Source organism: Danio aesculapii, chromosome 3 (genome assembly GCF_903798145.1).
Source record: "Danio aesculapii chromosome 3, fDanAes4.1, whole genome shotgun sequence".
In the NCBI taxonomy this organism is placed as follows: Eukaryota; Metazoa; Chordata; class Actinopteri; order Cypriniformes; family Danionidae; genus Danio; species Danio aesculapii.
In genome coordinates, this window is record NC_079437.1 from 32,113,430 (window position 1) to 32,131,843 (window position 18,414).

Below are 18,414 nucleotides of genomic sequence, written 5' to 3' on the forward strand. Positions count from 1 at the left end.
ACATACTACGCGAGGTTGTGATTGGTTCTTCGACAGACCGGGAACACGGTCGCACCGAATGATAGGTCTGAACTCTCGGTGCAATGGTGAAACTCGGGCGCCGTCCGGCATGGAAATGTCACACAAACATCGGTGTTTTGGAAACAACGCGTAAAGGAGATGTTTACGCCGCTTCACTGCACGTTTCCCCTCATACGATTTTAGGTTTGTATGTAGTTTATTTACATCATGTGTCTGTGTGTAAAGTGCGAGGGAGTAAAATGAAATATTAACGCAATATGTTTTTACTGGTTTATGCGTAGATAGCAGCTTAGCTCTGTTAGCCGCCGCAATTTACGTCGACGACGTACACAAAACCACACCAGTGTCTGGAAACTTATATTTCCAGACAAGGGCCTGAGCAACACATTTCAGTGCCGTTACCTCTCTGGAATTAAAATATTTCAATATTCAGCGTTTTGAGACTTCAGGTGGGAATCCGTTTAACCGCAGTTATGGTTTATCTTTCTGCTGAAGTCTATTTTGGCGATATGAGACCGCTGTTTTTGATCTTCTGTCTGTAGCGTTACAGAAGTGCTCAATATCGGGTCGATTAGCAAACTATTAGCCTACATGTTGCAAAAACGATTACATTTGTTTTCATTGTATCTAAAATATTTCTTAATGGTTACTAAGTTATCATATAGCAAGCTAATTATTAGGGGAATATCAGCTGTACCGATAATGCGAAGGCTCTTGATAAACTATGTTGATATGATGTACTACTGAACGCGAATCCATGACAACAGAACTGTTTACTTTAATCAAACGCAGCCAGGGGTTTCTGTTTTCTTTCGGTCTGTTTTTAATATTGTGTGTAAACAACACTTTATTTGCCTTTCTACTACATGTGTTTACTAATTTGTCTGGATGCTCATTATTGAGAGACTCATTGAGTGACAAGTCAGCAAGTGAATAAATTACGCGATTCAAATACTTGCACCGAATGATATGCTTTCATCTGTTTTTATGCCATTCAGTGGTCCAGAAGGAACGATGGTAATGAATCAGTACCGTTTATTACAGCACCAACCTTTTTACCTAAATTAATAGTTAATTTACTATCGTTGAAGTACATGTTTAGTTATAATCAATATCTGGGACATTCTACCAGAAACGTACATGATCTGTCCCTGAAATAAAAACATAAATACAGTGAATAAAAAGTATTTCATCCCGCAAATTTCTAAAATGCACTGATGATTTCTCTGAGTTGTTCTGTGAAGGAATGTCATTCACTTGGTTCTCAGATTTTTGTTCTTTATTTTAAACACTTTACAAACTCTGGCATTGTCCTTGTCTTCAGCCAAATTGAACCTAGAGCTTTAATAGTTTTGTTATGCTAAAAACGGTTATTTAAAGCAAAATACTAAAGAAATAGCAAGTTTAAGTTGTTATCATTCACATCAATTGTTCAAAAACCTGAAATTATACATAAATTCTACAAATAAACAGTACAAATATATAATACAAATAAATTTACAATTGTCGCCATGTTTCTGTCAGTCCTGTCACATTTGCAGTAAATTTAACGTACAATGAGTGCAATACACCTTTAAGGCTTTGACTCAAAGGAAGTGACAATATTTGATGGAGAAGAAGCTGACAGTGATCAAGGATGCGTTCTGTCATTGAATCGTATGATTTTATGCTTGTTTTTGTATGATTATTTTTTTTAGGATGACAAGCTTAAGTTAGGTTCTGTCACATTTTTTACAAGTGAAAATGTACGTTTCTGGTACAATGTCCCTTCTGGATTTGACTTCTCTTTCATTTTTAATCTTAAGGGTGTGAGTGTATGTTATTTAAAAATATATATCTAATTTGCTTATAGTTTAAAATTAATTAAATGCGTTTATATGTGTCAAGTTAAACTAAAGGAAAATGAGACATACTGATTTTAAAATAACAGTTATTTACAATATGTTTAATTGGTTTCGGTGAACTGTAACAACTAGCTTTAAGGGCAGCAAAATGTGATTAAATGTTTTTTTGCAGAGTTTTGTGTGTGTGAGACTCGATTTAAGACCTTCATATTGTTACAGTCCTGTATGGTGTTAATAAATGAAGATAATTTGCAAAATGGCTTTCTTTCATCTTACTAGGGACTTGATTTGACCGTTACTGCACTATGTAATTACTAAAAGATCACAACCTTATTAGTTTATTAAGTTTAAGTTTGTTAAATTAAGTTTAAAAGGATGTCCTTTTTTAACTCTAATTAATCAGACCATCAGTTTTGTTCATATTTAAGTATTAAATAATAGCTTTGTAGCTAAAAGAGAACATTCAGTAAACTGTAATAAAAATCTCTTAATTAAGTTTCTGTATTTTGTGTTTTCCATTTATTTACCGTTGTGAATTGCATTATGGGACCTTGATCTCTGCTCTGTCGACTTTTGATGTTGAAAATTCAACTCTGCAGTTTAACAAAGTGACTCTTATTTACATTTTAGTAATTTGAAATAATATAAGGTATAATATGTAAACAAATCTGTAAAATAACCGAAAATGTTTTGGCAGCTTATTACAAGGTTTATGGTGCATAAAATACAACACCGACCCAGACAATATAGCACTTTAAACTATTAAAGATGTTCATAAAACGTCACTTTTTCTAACTTTTTAAGGTTAAAAGTTGTCAGAAGAAAGGTCTCATAATGCGCTTCAAAAGCATAAATAATAAAACAATAAATAAAAATATGAGTCTCAAAATACAGAAAACTGTTAATTTACAGATATAATAAAAATATTTTAACTGAGTAAAAGTTGGTGTTTAGTGATTCATAAACTGTCAATGGCTACCTGCAGTCAAAAAACATACAGGCAAAAGAAATAAATACTTATGACTGCAATGCGTTGAAGTCTTATAAAGTTCTTTGCAAGAAACTGAACATCATTTACAACATTATAGGATGTAAGCAGCAACCTTTATTTTTTTATAGGAAACCAGAAAAAGACTCAAAGATGAGACTCAGTCATCACAGCCTCAACACTTGAGTTCATTCCCATGCAAGAGACAAAAACATGGTAAGGTCCTGCTGTTTTTTTCATTCTTCAGCACGTCTTTCACTTTTCATTGAATCATAATTATTGTATTAATTCAGAAGCAAGTCTTAATGAATTTACACAAGCTGATACATGTTGCACAGCAGTAGTAAAGAATGGGTTGCTCGCAGTATACAGTTTACTACACCATCCAATGCATTACTCATATTCTGGTGTTGCTGTTTTAAGAGTCAGACAAACACAATAGAACTGACAGGACACACCTTTTTGAGACATTCAGAGAAAAAAAATGCAAAAAGGTAGACAGTGAGGTTTGCTCAAAAAGCCAGTAGTAATCTTGCTTGGGTTAGTTTTACCTCTGGTTGACGCACTGGTTCTGTGAATCACAGGACTCCAGTTAGGGCTGCATGATATTAGAAAAGTCTAACATTGCAGTATTTTGTTGTTCTGCTAAATATATATTGCAATATGAATACAATTTCAGCAGATGACTTGTATGGAGCCAGAGCACTCTCAAAAATAATACATTAACAAAATTTTATTCATATATATATATATAGATAGATAGATAGATAGATAGATAGATAGATAGATAGATAGATAGATAATTTCCTCAAATTATTTGTATGTTTCCATTTATAAATTGTTTTGGATTTTAAGAATTATATTTGTAAATTTACTAAGTGTTTCGAATTTATGATTTGGATTTGCACATTTGTAAATTGTTTTGAATTTAGAAATTGTGTTGTGTATTTATGAATTAAATTCTGTAAATATAATTTTTTGAGACAGATTTGAACTTTGATTCTGTAGAGAAGTGCATTTGCACAAACTGTAATAAACAATTTACTAGCATAGATAAAGTAAAAGATACAAATGAAATAAACATTTGATTGTTTTCTGAGGAGTCTAACAGTATTCAGGTAAACAGTAATTGAATAATAAAGTGTAAACGAACACTGCATAGTCATCTTTGTAGAAATAATTAAATAAACCAATAGTTATTAAAGTTAGAAACCATTATCATATGCAGGAATGCTTTAAGGATCCTCATACAGTCACAGGCCTCAAAAACACATGCAAATGATGAATTATAATCCAGATTCCAGATCCTGTGACGTGTTTATTGCCAGTGGGCACATTTTCACATAGATGCTGAAACAACATATTGTGCAGCCCTAACTCCAGTTATTTTTGTTCTCTACATGATGGCAGAGAATCCCCTGAAACTCTGTTTATCTCATTTGGTCTAGTAACAAATAAATTTACTTGTAGTTACTCACTCGACTTTCAAAAAGATCTGTTGATTAAAGGTTTATCAACAATTTGTGTTATTTTTCGATCATCAAGTCAGGAAAAAAAGAGAGACCTGTTGTGTTTATATCACTTTATTATGACTGTATGCACACTATACTAACACTATACTATATTTCAAAAAAATATATATTTCTCTGGGGTGGACATTGAGATTTGTAACATTTTCATGCCTAATTGTACACACTAACTAAAATCCAAAAGTGGAAAAGCATAATTGGACCGCTTTTAAATGTCTTTTTTTTTCTCTACATTTTTTTTTCTTAATATAGACAAGCTCTGCAGTTGAAGCTGAGATGGAGGAGCATTATTCAGAGTAAGTGATTCTGAGTCAAACGGACAATAAAAATAAATCCTTTGCCAGCAATCATGTTTTATATGTCTTTTGTGTCTTTGTTTTAGGGATGAATGCCACAAACTGGCAGCACCCTGTGTGACTGTACAGTTAGGAGGTGGCAGCCCTGCAAAAAAGCCAAACCATAATCAGAAGCCAGCGGAGAAGGAGTCCCCAGAGAACCTTTCAGCAATAAAACGATGGGAGATTGGTCCACTTCTACAGTCGTTCAAATCCAAGATGGCTAGCTTCACGGAGATCGTCATGAGCCCTGTTCGGCTCTTTAAGCCCAGTGACCCTCTGTCATCAGCTCCACTTCCTGACCATCAAGAACCATTGATGACTGAGTCAAATATTGAGGATTCAACCTGTACTCATGGGGTTGAGACTGAAAGTGAAACATTTAGAAATGGACTGTTTCCAAAAAGGCCTTCTTCGGAAAAGGTACAGTGCAATACTGCACCGAAACGCCACAGAGTTTCACCAAGACTGAATTTTTGTACAGTTTCAATAAGTAACAACCACAAAGCAGTATTAGATGATATTCAAATGCACAGTGAGGTTGCATCAAATGAAGAAAATCAGAATAACTGTCCTTCAAGCCAGTCACAAGCCGTCCTTCAAGATGAGACATGTGATACAAGTCCTTGTAAAGCACAGACTCCATTCCTCAGGAGTAGGCTAAATCTGTCAATAGACAAACCTTTGGATTCTACAAGTGCCAGGCGTTTGTCTAGTAAAATCAATGTTCAAACATTGCAAGATGCAAAAATTGTTTTGTATCCACTGTCAGGTGAGAGATGTGAGTCCTGCGGTTCAGGAAGGAGATCAGTCCTTTTGAAGTCAGAGTCAAACAGTAGCACAAACAAAACTTGCTCAAACAAGCCTGATCCTGGACCCCCCTCTTTTAGCACCTCATCTGATTTTGACATAAAAGATAAAGAAACACGCGCAGCCTACTCACGGATGGCCACCAGGAAAAGCCCTCGAAAGAAACTTTTCTCAGGGTTTACTGTGTCAGCTTCTGGCGAATTGGCAAATTTTGAAACCAGATCAAAGACTCTGGATGTGGAGATGAAGGAATCACGGTCTGAAAACAGCATAGAGCGTGCAGACTACTTGTCTGGAATATCAGACCCCCCAAAGAACACTTCTCTCTCGCAAAAGAAAGCAAAGAGATGCAGAGAAGCTCCTCAGGCAAAGAAAGACTTGCAGATAAAGAGTGACTGTGACAGGACGAATGCTAGAGTGGGAAGATCTGTAGGGAATAAGTATTACAGAGACAATGGCATCACTCTGGAAGTAAACAAGCAGGATGAAACTTATGACCAGGATAGAAAAAAGACAAAAAGTGTTTCTTCAATGCAACCACTCAAAGACCCAAATTTGCCTGTTGATACTTGTCAATCTGAAGAAGTTGATAGGAGAAATTCTGTAGAAGCTTCAGAGGAAATGAGACAGGAGCAGATTATGAGAAGTCGGTTGAGAAAAAATCTAAAATGTAAGCCATCATTGAGTTCCATCAATTTAAGGCATGCCACCGTTAGTGTGTCTTCACAAAACGGCACACAAAATGACAGTACCAGTAATGGATCATTGGAACATGTCCTCCCAAAAGAGCCAGACAAGACAATTGAACCTCCAAAGACAAGACGATATCTTAGAAGTTCAACTGATGTTTTACAGAAGAGAAACCTTCGATTGACCAGCCGTAAGGGTTACAGCATGAATTCAGTGGTTGATCCAGCAGGACCAAGTAAACCTTCAAAAAGAAAACTACTGCCCAGTGAACACTCTGCAGCTAAGGAGCAGGGTGCATCTCATTTTGGACCAAGAGAAAAAGTAAAACCACTATTGTCACCTGAAACAAAACATAGGAAACCTACAAAGAATGTAAAATGTCCAAGCAGAAAAGACACTTTCGTTCAAACTAGGAATGGTGCCATAAGGGGCGAGGTTGATGCAGGGAGCCCAGAAAAGGCGACAGAAGATGTTCCAGTAGTGTCGTCGACAGGTAGCGGCTCCATCCACCTCAAGCGCAGCTACTCCTGCCCTGAAATCCCGTCCATAGAATTCAATGACTATCATTTACCCCGGTGCCACACACATGACAGCAGCACTACCTCACGCAGCAGAAAGAGCTTACCCGCTCCACTTCCCATCCACAATCACTCACCGTCCAAGCGCACTCGTCGGCACACTGTCTGCAGTGTGGAGATTGAGCGAGAGATTGCTCCTTTGTGTCTCCGTAAGGAGGTGTACCCTGCTAGTCGGGGTAGCCCGTTGTGCCCTTCATCCCCTTATTCTCCCTCCTCCTCTCTCACAGTCCTTGCCTCATGTTTTTTGTCGAGTCCTTTAGCGTTCTTGTCTAAAAGCTCATGCCAAGGGCGTAGCCATGCTAGCGATGCCAGCTCTGGCAGCATTTCAGCTGCCTCCAGTTTTGTAGCATCATCATCACCGTCCTTCAGTTCCCCTTTTACCTCCACCCTCACGTCCTGTCATGCTTTTACCAGCCAATCCTCTGTTATCACTCCCAGCCCCGAGACACCTTCTGCCTCTGTGTCATCACTCTGCAGGTAATTTATCAGATTCCCAGCCTCCCTCACCGAGTATGCTTGCCTTTTATTATTTACCCATTTTTTTTTATAATGTATAATTTTTAACAAGATCAGACATTTTCCAAAATAGACAAAAATCAGTAATAAACATTCTCGTTCTTCTCAAGTGTGTTTTCACAAAGCTCTTTGGAGGGAGACAATGTGCTTCAGATGGAGTGTGAGGAGGCAATAGCTGAAGAAGAAGAGAGATCCGACTTTGACTTTAAGCTTTCTGCATCAATCTCAGAGGAGAAAGCTCTGTCTGACTCTGAAATCAAGGTGTTCATTTTCTCATGACTTTAGTTTGAGGTGTAAAATGTATAGTTTAATTTAATCTTCACTGGGCCTTTGCTTTCTTTGTAAGCAGACAGACACAAAGGACGGTCACAGAGGAAAGGTCTCCTCCATTCGGATCCGTAAAAATATTCCGAAGCCTCAGAATAATCTCACCCCAATGGGACTTCCTAAGGTCATCAGGTGTGTGTATATATACAGAAGATGCCTTTTTCATTTGTCCCTAGCTTATGCGCATCTGTAGAAAAAAAGTGTTTCTTGTTTGTGCTCTACAGAATAAAGAAGAAGGATTTCAGCTTGGAGGAAATCTACACAAACAAAAACTTCTGCAAACCTCCTGATAGGTAAGACTTTTATTATTACTCCTATTTCAAGTCAATTTAGAAAACACTCAACAACTTGATTGACTTTTGAGCCAGAGACCACATCTGATCACAATTCATTGCAATTTGTGTTTTTGGTATTGAGCAGTTAATATGAATACCTTGCTTTTAGTGTACTTTCCCCACAAGCTGTCCCATTGTGATCATGTTTTATGTCAGTACGAAGAGAGTAGGTGCCTTTTTTGTTTAAATGCATTTGAGTGTCTACACCATGAAGCCATATTTATTCAGTTTCTGCTTCCAGTTACTGTGGAAACCGGGTATTTGAAAAACATTAACCTTAACACGGGGATGCATGCAGTTGCAGTGGATAACACAAAATATAAAATAAGTTTCAAACACATGAAAATGAAATGTTTTGTATCATTTGAGTCCTAAATGTTTCAGTGGTTAGGGCTCTCTTTAGGCTGGTTGCAGTTTTAACTGATTTTTCAGAATTTCTTTACTCAAAGCTACTGGTTCTGTTTTTACAGTACGTTTGACAGAATAAAAACCTTGTATTAAAGAATGAGATTTTTTTTCTGTTTATTTTTGTTATGCCAAATATCACAGATAATCACTCAATGCCCACAAAACACCCTTAAAGTGAGTGTAGCTGTTCAAATTTTGATGCTTTTATGTGCATGCACACTTCAAAAAGTAGGTTTGTGTGCAAATTATTCAGATGCGGTGATCTACAACAGGATTTTATTACCTGGTACGTATGAAGTAATCGCATGAAATTTCACACCAAAAACATGTACAGAGGAAGACATTGCCTCAGACCCCCTCTTCTCTAACTCTCTCTCTCATAAGAGCTTAATAGCGATATGAGCTGTGAATATTTGCTACGCTTACAGAAGGTGCATCCCAAATCACGTACTTATGCACTATTCTACGCCATTTTGTAGTAGAAATAGTGCAAGTAGTGCATTCACACTGAAAACTCTAAACAGAATAAGTGCACTTTAAATACTCAGATGATGCACTTATTAAATCATTAAAAATAAGTGTGGAATGATGGACATGCACACCCAACCGCTGCTTTGCTCACGTAGAGAAAGTGGCTGAGCTTTTAGGCAATGATGCTGGATTACTTTATTTATTTTGGATTGTGAAAGCAAAATTCTCCTACAGGAGTTATTATACTGGATTATACTATACATCCCGAAGGTGAATGCAGTTATACTCATCAGGCCTGGAAAAGTTTTGGAAAAACAAATAAACCCAAGATGTTTTGGAAAAGTAGTCTTGAAATTTGTTTAACAATTATCTGTGGACTTGAATATATTTGAGATGATCAAATTGGGTACATTTTAAATAAAATGAAATTGAGCTGTCTGTCCCTTTAAGTGGCGTTCTCTGTGTGGGGTAAACTTTGCAAACTTCAGTTACAAAAGCAGTAACTTAAAAAATCAAAAGCAGTTTCAGCTTCGCCTCTCTTTCACTCGCTTTCACCGTAGTTCAAGATGCATTTTGAGTATCGTGTCAAGAAACAATCTCTTACTGCAGATGTAGAATACTGGAGGTGCAAAGGGCTCATTTGTACTAGTCTTATAAGTTTTGTGAAACCACAAGCCAACATTTTCTAAAATTTTCACACAGACAGCAAAATACTTTCTGAAAATTATTTTACAGATGAAAAAATAAATATAAAATACATGGATTGTCACATATTTCTTTATATGCTGTAATAAATTTAAACGTGCATTTTGTTTCTTATTTACCACGCGTAGACATTACATTAAGACGAAACAAGATCATAAATATTTACCTGAAAGTTTTGGAAAAGTCATGGAATTTTAGTAGTAAAGTGTGTATGAACCCTGACTCATGGTAGGTGTTATTTGGTAGTTAGGTCATTTATTTCGATAAATTTGGCAACCATTAAAAGCCATCTTATAAGCGGTTTGATTTTTCGCTTAATAAAAAACATTAGTGTTTCATTTGGGATGACACTACATACATATACTCTGCTGTTGAGTGGGTACATGCATAAGTACATAGTGGATAAGAGTATAGTGTGGCATTTGGGATGCAGCTAATCTTTCTGAAAAATTGTACTGTGCTTTAAATGCAAATTACTGTTGCACATATCAGGACTTGAATGTACCTAGAGTGCATGCTGTTTGTTTTGTGAGATTTGGTTACTCCATTTGGTCAATGAAGCTACTATCTCAAACTTTTTCAGACGTCTGGAAACAATATTTGAGGTGCCCCTTAATCGCCGTGATGGCTCTCAGGCTGTTGTGGGCCCAAAAAAGTTGAAGCGCTTTGTGGAGTTCCCTGAACTGGGCGTTGCCAGGAAGCCCAAGAAGCCCCTAGTTGGTTTGGTGGCAGGAGGTGGAGCTCAGAGGAAGACCGCAGGAAACTCTGGGGTCTGTAGGACCAGACGAGGAGTCGGGGGCTCCTCTAAAGTGGAGGAGGGCCTCACCTTGCAGGAACTGGAGTCGTTGCTCTGCTCTAAGCTTGAGGAGCTGGACACCTGGATGGCACTTCAGCAGGTCACAGGGTAAAGCAGAGGTCTTGTTTGTTCTGTACCAAACAATAGCCTTTGTGTGTTTTATGTTAAAATTAACTGTAAATTTATTAAAGAAACAATAAATATTCGCAGATATATATAAAATCTGGTTTCGATTGCTAATGTACTGTAAAGATTTTAAAACGCACCACATTGTTTATATAATTCGCAAGGTAATGTGCTACCGATAAACAAGAAACACCCTTGAAAAGGGGTTGATGCGCTCTGTTTTTTCCTTTTTATAACCAATCAAAAGAAGAGCACTTGTTTACATCAGTCTGTGGAGTAAGATTTCTCTAATTCCTGCTTACCACATCTCTGTCTCAAAGAACATTAAACCATTCCTCTCAATCTAATCCACATTCAAATTTCATTGGTTTAAATGAATGCCTTAATACTCTCAGGATGGCCCATGTGTTTCATTCATAAAGCAAACAGCACAAAAGGCCTTTACAAAGTCATTGTGGCAGCATTGAAAACACCGAGTTACCAGAAAGACAAAAGTTTGCATTGTTCACTTTTAAATGATGTTTTTGTGCTTCTCGACTATAAACACAAAAGATTTAAAGGTTTCGGTGCATTCTGTGCTTTTACTCAGGTACTCCAAATATAGTCCGTTCAATTCATAGGCTTCTGCTTCTCTTTGATGTAGTGATTTGTAATAGCCTCCCGCTCGTGGCGTTTGAGTATGTTGAATGGTTTGTGTATAAAATTGTTTGATATGTATAGACGTGTGGGTTCTGTATTTCTATTAGTATATGATCGAGCTCTTTTTGTATGTAGTGCTTTGTCAAGTTGTTGTAAGAAGTTCATAATGAACAGGTATATTTTGACTGTTACACATTTTATTACAAAGGCTGAAAGACACGCATTGTACAAAACATCAAAAGCACAACATATCAAAATAACTTATTTACAAGAACAGAATGATGATGATAATAATGTAACCGCATTCAACATTTGACTGCCATGCTCTCTGTGAGTGTTTCGTTTTCACTAAGAGCCTAAATAAAAACAGCTTGCTGGATATTAAAAATAGTTTGTTAGTTTCTTGTGTGTTTGGCTTTAATATATGTAACAAGTTCCTGATAGTTGCTTTACCACTTTTGAACTACCTGCACTGGCCCTTCTGCTCTGCAGTAGTGGGTTTAAAAGTCATTTACCAGTCTTTACGTGTGGTTTTGCTTATCAAAACCATCCAGTATTTTCTGTTAAAACCATACAAGTGTATACAAATTTAAAATGTTGTACATTTACAGAATGTGGCAGCGAGCACCATTTAACACCCCCTGTAAGTTAAAATAATGACCATCTCTCTCTAAAAACGGCCCTTTTTTTGAGTCATTTAGATGTAACATCCAGTGTATGCATTAAAAGTCTACACTCTTATTAACTGTAAACAGTTTCACAGTCAATCTATGAAGGTTACAAAATAGGAAAAACATACCACCAGAAATGGAAAGATGAGAATTAAAAACACCCAGGCTACAATCGCCCCAATTCCCCATTTACAAGCTTTTTCAGAGTATTTTTCCGCCTTTGCTTGTGTTTCTCTGCTGCTTTCATGTTGAAGCATTTTTCTCGTCTCTCGAGCCTGAAAAAATGAGAAAAGGCAGTGTCAGGTTTCAAGGTGTTTTTCAGATTGCTAGATTACATTATACATTTCTTTCTTCCCTGACTACACTTCTAAAATTTCATGGTGTTCGTTTTTGTTTCGTCTGTACCAACAGTATCTTTGCTATTGGACACAGATCAGTTTACTGGATAGCTGCACTGTATATATGAGAATCTGTTCATAATTAAATTAGATTCGCACAAACTTGCTATAAAGATATACAAAGTGTTTATTTTCATTGCATAACTTGTGTTTTGTCTATACTTCCTATTTTTTGTGAGATTGCATATATTAAATGTAGTTTAACTTGTAGATCCAACATTAATAGATAATGAACAATAGGAATGCTACAATACAAAGATACAATACTGATATTTCATTACAGTAATAACTAAGCCATAGTTACCTTAACAGAGTACATAAGGGACATAATTCCACAGCAGGAGAGGCCACATATGATGCTGCATATTGCTAATTTGCGGTGGTCTGTGTCTTTACAGATCGCTGTCAGACCAGGATAGGTGTCAGTTCTCTCCTCAGTCTGGTTAATAAAAGGCCCGCCAACCTCCCCTCTTTCTACTGCGTTTGCAGTCATCTCTGTTCAGAATATAAAAATATACAAAGTCAGTTCATACAAACTTCTTATTTAATATGATATGAAACAACACAATTATTGAGCATTTTTTTTGGGGGGTGGGAACAGTGTAATTGTTTTACATTCAATCCACTTAAATTTGTAAAAACTAATAAGTTAACTTAATTCCTTCAAGTTGTCTCAACAAAGTGATTGTGTGGAACCCAACATTTTTTTTTCCAACCGTAAAAAGTGAAAACTTAAACAAATTACTTTGACTTGTTACAATTAAATAATTTAAGTTTGACAAACTTAATAAATTAAGTTATTTATTTTAGGTGCAACAAGTTTTAGTAATATATTTACGGCAAGTATAAGTACACTGTAAAACCCAATGTTAAGGTAACTCAATCCGTTTTGAGGAAACCATTTGCAACAAACCATTTAATTCAAAAACTAATCCTAATGAGTACTTTAAACTTAATCAATTTGAGTAAATGAAGCAATTTGAGCACAGTAAAACCCAATAAATGAAGACAACTTAAACCAACTGAGTACTGTAAAACCCAATAGGTTAAGGCAACTCAAACTGTTTGAGGAAACCGAATGCTACAAACTATTTGAGTAAAAAAAAAAACCTCATCTATTTGAGTACTGTGAACTTACTCCATTTAAGTTAAAGTAATGAAGTATTTAATGAACTCATTACCTTCAACACGGAGTTCAAAACTCTTTTTAAATGAGTAGGATTAATTTTGAGTTAACTACACATTTCATTTGATAAAGTTGACTGTTGGGTTGTACAGTGTATTTTTCGCTATTAATAGTGAGCAATACTTGCACTTGCCACAAAACAGAAGTATTTTTGTTTGTACTGTAATAAAAGTATTATTATTATTATTATTATTATTATTATTATATTAACAATAATATATTGAATGATTTGTACTGTATGTACTGTTTTATTATTGTTTTCTTAAATAAATTACTAAAAGTTGTTACACCTAAAAAAAAAACTAAATTAATTTATTACTGAAAACTCATAAATTAAGTTTGTCAAACTTAATTCATTTAATTCTAACAGGTCAAAGTAATTTGTTTTCACTTTTTGCAGTGAATGTAGGGGACTTGGAACATGGACATGGAAGTAATAATTTTTTGTGTGTGTACTTCACCATATATACACACTGTTAAAAGCGATTAGTTATTTTATTTTAAATAAGTAAACCTTTTGCATTAAAAGTAACAAGTTCAATTTAAACATTGAGTAAACCTGTTGTAACTTGGAATGATTAAATTGACTTTTTAAATTTTTTTATTCTGCACACAGTTCATTTACTTAAAGGGATAGTTTACTTGCCATTTTCTCACTCAATTGGTTCCAAACCTTTGTGAGTTTCTTTCATCTGTTGAACTCAAAAGGAAGATATTTTAAAGAAAGCTGAAAACATGAAACCGTCGACTTCCATACAACAGATACCATGAAGTCAATGGTTACAGGTTTTCAGCTTTCTTCAGAAATATCTTCTTTTGAGTTCAGCAGAAGAAAGAAAGATAAATATGTTTAAAAGTCAAGGGTGAGAATTCTGACAATTTAAATTTAAGGGTGAACTGTCTCATTAACGAATTTAAGGGCAACGGGTTTACTCACTTTTTTTTTTTTTTTTTTTTTTTAGTAGAGTCAACTAATTGCTTTTTACACTGCAGCAGTCTCCAAAAGGCGATCTCTTCCAGATTAATTGGTGGTCAACCGATGGTCTTGTTTTGCAATTTATAATTTTTTTTTTTAAATGCTTGTATGTGCTTTACATTTCAATAGCTTATTTGTGAAATATTAATAACTGGTTATCTTGCAATCAATGTAAACTATATTGTGATTTATTTAGTTCTATGTACTTATTTATTTAAAACAATGTGATAGTAAAAAAGCACATTTTGTTATAAATGTAATCTTTTTGCTAAATAATTAAGATAAAATTGAGTATTTATTTTCTTCCTATTTAAAAAATCGTTCCACTTGTGCTTTAATTCAACTTAACCAAATGTTTAACACACACTTGATGAGCTTGTAACATGAACAGATTCTTAGCACTGATTTATTCCTTTTACTTTCAGTTTTAATTCGAGGTAAAAAAAGAAAGACGTTTATATATAATGACGAGTGCGAATAAAATAAATAAATAAACGGCTGAACAGGGATTTCCTGAAGTCCCCTCAAAGAATTTCATGAGAAGTGACTTTCTATTATCTCTCATTGTTTTGGAGCTTGAAAAACTAGTATGGACAGAGATGGTCATGTTATGACAGAAACTGGCAACCGTATTGAGTAATGACAGACTGCACTGTTAATTAAATCCCCCCCCAAGCTTTATTATCTTTTGCTTTTTATTTTAACTGTATGAAAAGCCACATCTTTACCAATTTCTGAATTACAAATACAGGAGTAGACTGTCACAATGAGACCGTAATCTAAAATCTCAGCAATGTACAGTCTGCCCTGAGAAAGACAATAATGTTGAAGGAAGAGGTGAAAAGCATGATATTTTGAGCCAGTTGTTGAAACTGAAGCTCTCTGTACTTACAGACTCGCCCAGACTTGATCTTGAGGGAAGAAGTGTCTGAAATTCCTCAGCCCCACCAGAGATCCAAAGCTGTTTAATAACCTTAAGTTTTGTAACCTTCACCTTAAGTCTAGATTTTTGCTAACTATTCTTGAAGATTATTTAGTAACTGTTGTTCTAGTGTTCAATGACAAAGATGTCACATGACTTCCCATCAAAGCTTCCTCTTTTGCCAATGAAAATTTCGGGATGACTTCTTTAGCTGCTGTTTAATCATTTGAGGAGGCAGAGTGTTAACACTGAACCAAATCCAGTAGAGTGACACACTGAGCTGAGCACACCTCCTCCTAGTTATATCCAGTGTCCCTCCCACTTTTCTTACTCGCACTCATACAGCTGGAAATACTTCCCCTCTCACATTCTTCAGGTCTTACGTTTATCAGTCTGTTAACCACACCTTGTTTCTCTCTGAATCACAAGTGGCTCTTGCAGACTTTGTCACATAAAGCTTTGACTTCGTGACAGTTTGCTGTTATCAACTTTCAATTTAAACAGTCTGACCAGATTCAACTTCCTAACTGAAGTGTGTTTGTAAACAGAGATTGCGTTTGTCATATTTCTTAATTGAGCATTAACGTTGGATAAATGCTTCATTTACTCCTTGTCATGTTGTATGAACCTTGTTTATAGAGTGGTTACTACTTCTGAGAATATTCTCAGAAAGTTCAAGTCTGCATTTCTCATTTATTTATTTTCACATTCAAGGTCAGGATTGGAGGTATGTCACTTGATACAACTCACCCTTAAATCAACCAAATTCGCTGAAAAAAAAAGGATTCACACACTACTCCTTGGATTTACTCATTTCTTATGTTAAGGGGTTATAAACCATTTATTTGGGCTAAATTTAAACAAATTAAGTTGAACGTTACTAAATTTAATTTGTTTAAATTCAACTTGTAAATAGTTTGCAACAATTTAGCAGAACTCATGTCTTTCAGTGTATGTTTGAATTTTTATTATTAAATATTTATTTGCATCAGTTTACTCATGGCTTTCTTATTGTTAATGATTTGCTTTAATAATTTTAAGATATATTTGAATTACCGCCTAATAAAGTATTAAATGATATATATACTTTTAACAATTATAATCAAGTCTAGAGGGGGAAAATACATGGACCATACAACGTATGCATGGTTTTACAGTGTCAAAACCGCATATTGTACAATGCACCAGTGGTGAAGCCAGAAATCTGAGTTAGTAAATCTGACCTTAGTTAATACTTTTAAATATCCACATGTATTTAAAAAGTAGGGATGCAACAGATAAAAAAGCAGTTTCAATTTTAGCTGAGAGAGAAGTTTACGTTTAACTCTTTAAACATTTATGTGACCTCGCAGTATAAAACGTTTCACTTAGTTAAACTTACAAACTCAAGTTCACCAGCTGCCATGAAAATGTGAGTCAACTCAACTTAGATTATTTGTTTCAATTTAGGATTTTGAGTTTCACAATATATTTAACTAAAACTCAACATCTTAAGTTGAAACAAAGAATCTCTCTAAGTTGAGTTGACTCACATTTTCAAGGCAGCTGGTGTAGTTTGTAAGTTTAACCAAGTCAAACGTTTTACAGTGTGGAGCACAAAATCATATGTTGCACAGGTATACTTTTAGCATTACATTGTTTGTGTCAAAATTATCAAAACAAATCATTCAAATATTACATAAAGATCCATCCATTGATGCTCCATTAAGTTATTTTGTAAATTTCCTCTCAAATATATCAAAACTCAATCTTTGATTAGTAATGTGCAATGCTAAGAATTTAATTTGAACAGCTTGATTTTCAGTATTTTACCCTCCAGACATTAATGTACACGTGTCTCAAAGAATGTTTGTCCAATCCTGACAAAGTATTTATCAATAGAAAGCATATTTATTCAACTTTCATACAATGCATGAATCTCAAATTCCAAAAATGTACACCCATGACTGGGTTTTGTGTTTCGGGCTCATATGTACTTACTCCCAGGGCCATTTATGTCGAAGTTGATATTTAGCTGTACCGTATTGGTATTTCATAACATCTAGTTTTTATGAGGTGGGTTGTTAGCCCAACGTTCAACATCGAGGACTAGGACATGCACTATGGACAATTTAGCTAATTCTCCCAAAGCACAGTCTTTGGACCATGTGGGAAACCAGAGGAAACTCACATGAACACTGGGAGAACATGCACACTCCACACAGAAATGCCAACTGACCCAGCCGGGGCTCGAACCAGCGACCTTCTTGCTGTGAGGCGACAGTGCTAACCACTGTGCCACCATGTTGCCCAGGCTCATATATTAAAGATAAAAAAGTAAAAAGGCCTCACCAAATCGAATGCAAGCATCAAGTGTGCGGTAGAGACCAAAAATGTAAATCAAGTACATGTGAAGGGTATACAAACATTCAGCTCATGTGATCGGGTGGACCACTCATCAATCTGAGTGCCACCCTGGCCCTTACACTCCTAAGACAGATTCTATTAAGACATTATAGTACTCTTACATTCCACAGAGATTTCCATGAGTCCTAGATGTCCTTGACTTGTGAATCTGAAAACAAAAATCACAGCTTTTGCTAATAAACATACAGATATAAGTCCTTGAAAGTGCTTGATTTATTTTGTGTAAGAAACTTTCTGAAAATCAAATGTGATGTTATTCCCTCAGATCCACTGATGTTATTTGTCCACCACTTTGTGGCCTCTACATACTTGCATGAATTACATTATACACATTTACACTTCACCTTAAAAGTTTCCCACATTGTTAAATTTGTGCTATACATTGTCACGACATTCACACCCACATGAAATTGGCAAGTAAAACTTTAAAGCATATTTTTCATATATATTTAAACCTCTAGTTGCATGAGCTCCTTTCAAACTCTAAACAATAGCCGAGTTGGACAAAGTCAGCAGTGGGTTAAAAAGTGTTTAAATGTAATTGGAAAAGATTGACTCAACCGTTGGGGTTGTCCATATTTGGAAACATACAGAAAGGATTCTCAGATGCCTGAGTATTTTGAGTGTAATTGTATGTCAATTGTCTCTGTCTGACACTCAGACAAACACTAATGCTGTGCTCATGAAGGTCCACTGCTCTGCGTTGAGCTTAGGCATTAACAGAGTCCAACACTGAG

General features: G+C 35.6%; 1 protein-coding gene and 1 long non-coding RNA gene across 3 annotated transcripts; one reads left to right on the forward strand and one right to left on the reverse strand.

Annotated features, from left to right (window-relative positions):
- Positions 1–65: 65 nt before the first annotated feature.
- prr14 (proline rich 14) lies at positions 66–11,506 on the forward strand. Of its 2 annotated transcripts, none has more exons than XM_056453727.1 (8): positions 66–204; positions 2,985–3,069; positions 4,635–4,678; positions 4,765–7,272; positions 7,422–7,572; positions 7,658–7,770; positions 7,863–7,931; positions 10,141–11,506. In XM_056453727.1, the coding sequence occupies exons 2-8, from the start codon at positions 3,067–3,069 to the stop codon at positions 10,463–10,465; spliced, it is 3,213 nt and encodes a 1,070-aa protein (XP_056309702.1). In that variant the 5' UTR covers positions 66–204; positions 2,985–3,066; the 3' UTR covers positions 10,466–11,506. The 2 variants fall into 2 exon arrangements, with proteins under 2 accessions (XP_056309702.1, XP_056309703.1); XM_056453728.1 differs by having other exon boundaries at positions 67–204; positions 7,661–7,770.
- LOC130221311 (uncharacterized) lies at positions 11,298–15,550 on the reverse strand. Its single transcript, XR_008836275.1, has 3 exons — positions 15,242–15,550; positions 12,492–12,682; positions 11,298–12,064 (listed from the first exon to the last, which is right to left on the reverse strand). It is a non-coding gene; the product is annotated as an uncharacterized LOC130221311 (long non-coding RNA).
- Positions 15,551–18,414: the final 2,864 nt, after the last annotated feature.